The 5,000-nt window shown below is 55.7% G+C and overlaps 1 protein-coding gene across 1 annotated transcript in view; it reads left to right on the forward strand.

The window, feature by feature from the left end:
* The window catches only part of flt3 (fms related receptor tyrosine kinase 3), a gene marked incomplete at its 5' end in the record, with an annotated part of 17,838 nt that overhangs the window by 9,664 nt on the left and 3,174 nt on the right, over positions 1-5,000 (forward strand). The window contains 8 exons of the mRNA XM_036520621.1: positions 1-55; positions 594-738; positions 828-932; positions 1,151-1,261; positions 1,554-1,710; positions 1,787-1,893; positions 3,686-3,804; positions 4,260-4,382. The exon at positions 1-55 is cut by the window's left edge and continues 43 nt beyond it. Of these exons, the coding sequence (XP_036376514.1) occupies positions 1-55; positions 594-738; positions 828-932; positions 1,151-1,261; positions 1,554-1,710; positions 1,787-1,893; positions 3,686-3,804; positions 4,260-4,382 (922 nt within the window). The remainder of the gene's footprint in view (positions 56-593; positions 739-827; positions 933-1,150; positions 1,262-1,553; positions 1,711-1,786; positions 1,894-3,685; positions 3,805-4,259; positions 4,383-5,000) is intronic.

The raw sequence follows: 5,000 nt of genomic DNA on the forward strand, positions 1-5,000 counted from the left end.
TCTGCTGCTGGTCTGCATCACCCTGCTGCTCACCGTCATCCTCTACAGCAGGAAGGTCTGTTACTCACACTCACACACACACACACACACTCTCACACACACACTCTCACACACACACACTCTCACACACACACACTCTCACACACACACACACTCACACACTCTCAAACACACACACACACACTCACACACACACACACACACACACACACACTCACACACACACACACTCACACACTCTCACACACTCTCACACACACACACACACACTCACACATACACTCATACACACTCACACACACACACACACACACTCACACACACACACACACACACTCACACACACACTCACACACACTCACACACACACACACACACACTCACACACACACACTCACACACACTCACACACTCTCCCACACTCTCACACACACTCACACACACACACTCTCACACACACACACACACACTCACACACACACACACTCACACACTCTCACACACTCTCACACACACACACACACACTCACACATACACACACACAGACTCACACACAGAAACTGTGGTATGATTTTCCTGTCATCAACCCCAGTATGACGTCATGTCTCCTCAGAAGCCTCAGTATGAGAGCCAGCTGCGTATGCTGCAGATGGTGGACAACGACTACATTTACATCGACTTCAAGGACTTCCAGTACGACCGCAGCTGGGAGTTTCCCCGGGAGAACCTGGAGCTGGGTACGAGGGGGCGGGTTCCGCTGGGTCAGGAGGGTGCCGCACCGCCACCCGCAGGTCTCTGATATAGCGCCCCCTGCTGTGATCCTCAGGGAACGAGCTAGGCTCCGGAGCCTTCGGGACGGTGGTGGAGGCCACAGCCTACGGCATCAGCAAACCGGGTGTCTCCGCGCAGGTGGCGGTGAAGATGCTGAAAGGTAGGCTGACCTCTCAGCGTGGCCTGCAGGAGAGAGTAACCCACACACACCACGGCTGTCACGCTTCTGCCACACTGTCAGCTCATATTCATCCCACAGGTGTAACTCTGTTAGCCTGGTGCGTGTAACACCGGGCCGGTGTGAGGTCGGGGTGTAACTCTGAGCCAGTGTTAGCTCGGTGCGTGTAACACCGGGCCGGTGTGAATGTGCGATTGCAGAGAAGCACCAGGCTGTGGAGAAGGAGGCCCTGATGTCAGAGCTGAAAATGATGATTCACATCGGCAGCCACGTCAACATCGTGAACCTGCTTGGGGCCTGCACTGACTCAGGTAGGACTCTTACACAGGCACTGACTCAGGAAAGACTCTTACACAGGCACTGACTCAGGACTGTTACACAGGTAAGACTGTTACTCAGGTAAGACTCTCACACAGGCACTGACTCAGGTAAGACTGTTACACAGGTACTGTTACTCAGGTAAGACTCTCACACAGGTATATACTCAGGTAAGACTCTCACACAGGCACTGACTCAGGTAAGACTGTTACCCAGGTACAGACGGGACTGCGGTTTCTCAAACACACACTGCAGTCTGGCAACAGGCCTGTCCTGCTGTTTCAGACCCCGTCTACCTGATCTTCCAATACTGCGCCAAAGGAGACCTGCTGAACTACCTGCGCAGCAACAGAGAGCGCTTCCACCAGTCCCTGACCGACATCTTCACCAAGAACCGCTTCAGCTGCCTCTACCACAACTTCCAATCTCAGCACCCCCACAGGTGGGTCCCCGGTCAGCGCGTTGCCGTGGAGACGGGCTCAGCGGCGTTCTGATTGAGCAGGATGTGTTTCTTGCAGGGATGGCCCCGCCTCCTTCCAAAGCCCCTATGTTCCCATGGCGTCCAGAGAGACAGAGACAGAGCAGCTCCTGGGTCAGAACCCGTCCTGCATGGACACCACTGACGGTCAGTCTGGGGTCATCAGGTCAGAGTGAGGTCTGTGCAGGGTCAGAGTGGGGTCAGTGTGGGGTCAGCGTGGGGGTCAACGTGGGGGTCAGAGTGGGGTCAGCCTGGGGTCTGTGTGGGGTCAGTGTGGGGTCAGCGTGGGGTCAGAGTGGGGTCAGTGTGGGGTCAGTGTTGGGTCAGAGTGGAGTCAGGTTTGAGTCAGTGTGGGGTCAGTGTGGGGTCAGCGTGGGGTCAGTGTGGGGTCAGAGTGGGGTGAGTGCAGGGTCACACAGGGATCATAGGGTCAGGGGTCAGAGTGGGGTCCGTGCAGGGTCAGCGTGGGGTCAGTGTCGGGTCAGTGTGGGGTCAGTGTGGGGTCAGTGTGGGGTCAGCGTGGGGTCAGTGTGGGGTCAGTGTGGGGTCAGCGTGGGGTCAGTGTGGGGTCAGTGTTGGGTCAGAGTGGAGTCAGGTTTGAGTCAGTGTGGGGTCAGCGTGGGGTCAGTGTGGGGTCAGCGTGGGGTCAGTGTGGGGTCAGTGTGGGGTCAGCGTGGGGTCAGTGTGGGGTCAGTGTTGGGTCAGAGTGGAGTCAGGTTTGAGTCAGTGTGGGGTCAGTGTGGGGTCAGAGTGGGGTCAGTGTGGGGTCAGTGTTGGGTCAGAGTGGAGTCAGGTTTGAGTCAGTGTGGGGTCAGTGTGGGGTCAGCGTGGGGTCAGTGTGGGGTCAGTGTTGGGTCAGAGTGGAGTCAGGTTTGAGTCAGTGTGGGGTCAGCGTGGGGTCAGTGTGGGGTCAGTGTGGGGTCAGAGTGGGGTGAGTGCAGGGTCACACAGGGATCATAGGGTCAGGGGTCAGAGTGGGGTCCGTGCAGGGTCAGCGTGGGGTCAGTGTCGGGTCAGTGTGGGGTCAGTGTTGGGTCAGAGTGGAGTCAGGTTTGAGTCAGTGTGGGGTCAGTGTGGGGTCAGTGTGGGGTCAGCGTGGGGGTCAACGTGGGGGTCAGAGTGGGGTCAGCCTGGGGTCTGTGTGGGGTCAGTGTGGGGTCAGTGTGGGGTCAGAGTGGGGTCAGTGTGGGGTCAGTGTTGGGTCAGAGTGGAGTCAGGTTTGAGTCAGTGTGGGGTCAGTGTGGGGTCAGCGTGGGGTCAGTGTGGGGTCAGAGTGGGGTGAGTGCAGGGTCACACAGGGATCATAGGGTCAGGGGTCAAAGTGGGGTCCGTGCAGGGTCCGTGCAGGGTCAGCGTCGGGTCAGTGTGGGGTCAGTGTTGGGTCAGAGTGGAGTCAGGTTTGAGTCAGTGTGGGGTCAGTGTGGGGTCAGCGTGGGGTCAGTGTGGGGTCAGTGTTGGGTCAGAGTGGAGTCAGGTTTGAGTCAGTGTGGGGTCAGTGTGGGGTCAGTGTGGGGTCAGAGTGGGGTCAGAGTGGAGTCAGGTTTGAGTCAGTGTGGGGTCAGCGTGGGGTCAGTGTGGGGTCAGAGTGGGGTCAGAGTGGGGTCAGAGTGGGGTCAGTGTTGGGTCAGCGTGGGGTCAGCGTGGGGTCAGCGTGGGGTCAGTGTTGGGTCAGCGTGGGTTCAGCGTGGGGTCAGTGTGGGGTCAGCGTGGGGTCAGCGTGGGGTCAGCGTGGGGTCAGTGTGGGGTCAGTGTTGGGTCAGAGTGGAGTCAGGTTTGAGTCAGTGTGGGGTCAGTGTGGGGTCAGCATGGGGTCAGTGTGGGGTCAGTGTGGGGTCAGCGTGGGGTCAGCGTGGGGTCAGCGTGGGGTCAGCGTGGGGTCAGTGTTGGGTCACTCGTACTCTTCGCATTGTAGGATATGGTCTGTTTGCTCATCATCCAGGGTTTTATGAAAAGTCTGATTCATCACCTGCTGAAGAGCTGCAGGTCCTGACTTACGACGACCTGCTGAGCTTCTCCTATCAGGTGGCCAAAGGCATGGAGTTCCTGTCCTCAAAGAACGTAAGCAGCACGGCGCACACTACACAGCGCACACTACACCCTCACTCCCTACAGCACAGCGCACACTACACCCTCACTCCCTACAGCACAGCGCACACTACACCCTCACTCCCTACAGCACAGCCACACTACACCCTCACTCCCTACAGCACAGCGCACACTACACCCTCACTCCCTACAGCACAGCGCACACTACACCCTCACTCCCTACAGCACAGCCACACTACACCCTCACTCCCTACAGCACAGCGCACACTACACCCTCACTCCCTACAGCACAGCGCACACTACACCCTCACTCCCTACAGCACAACGCACACTACACCCTCACTCCCTACAGCACAGCGCACACTACACCCTCACTCCCTACAGCACAACGCACACTACACCCTCACTCCCTTCCTGTTAACTCCTGTCCTGCTCGGTAAGCCTGTGCTTTTTCTGTCTGGCTGTAGTGCATTCACAGAGATCTGGCTGCCAGGAACGTGCTGGTGACACACAACAGGACTGTGAAGATCGGGGACTTCGGCCTCGCCAGGGACATCGAGAACGACTCCAACTACGTTGTCAGGGGAAATGTAGGTGCTTTCAGCCGGAGTGTGAGAGTCTGAGTGCGTTTTAGAGGGAGAGTGTGTTGGCAGAATGTATCTCAGCGCTGTAATGGCTGTGTCTGTTTTCAAACTGATTATTTTAAGGCAGCATGAGTCTGTCGGCCATTTTAAGCCGTATCCCATTTCGGAGGTCCCTTAAAATGCTCTCTCCTAATGCTGTCTTGATACTTTTGAAGGAGCCAAATGTTGCTCCCTCCCACAGAAAGCAATCCCAGAATGCAGTGTGGCTCATGCAACATTTGAAAATATTTTTGAAAAAAGTGGCTTTTGAGGTGATATGCAGGAGGGAAGCTAGTTTTTAAATGCGTGTAATGTTTTGAACAAAGTAAAAATGTTTCATTTACAGTTACTGTTTTGTAATTTTACCATGGAGAGATGTCAACAGTGGCATTAACATTAGCTACTGAGTTGTAGCTAGCTAATGGGTACTATTATAAGCAAAGGACTACGTTAAAATTGTTAACTAGCTAACTTATATTGAAACTAGCTTTGTAATGTTAGCCATCTTATGATGGTTCTGTAGCTAGTTGGCTGCATTCCTTCTGTGATTACTGCAGGCTAGTCAGTTATGATCAGGTTACGCAG

Source organism: Megalops cyprinoides, chromosome 2 (assembly GCF_013368585.1).
Source record: "Megalops cyprinoides isolate fMegCyp1 chromosome 2, fMegCyp1.pri, whole genome shotgun sequence".
In the NCBI taxonomy this organism is placed as follows: Eukaryota; Metazoa; Chordata; class Actinopteri; order Elopiformes; family Megalopidae; genus Megalops; species Megalops cyprinoides.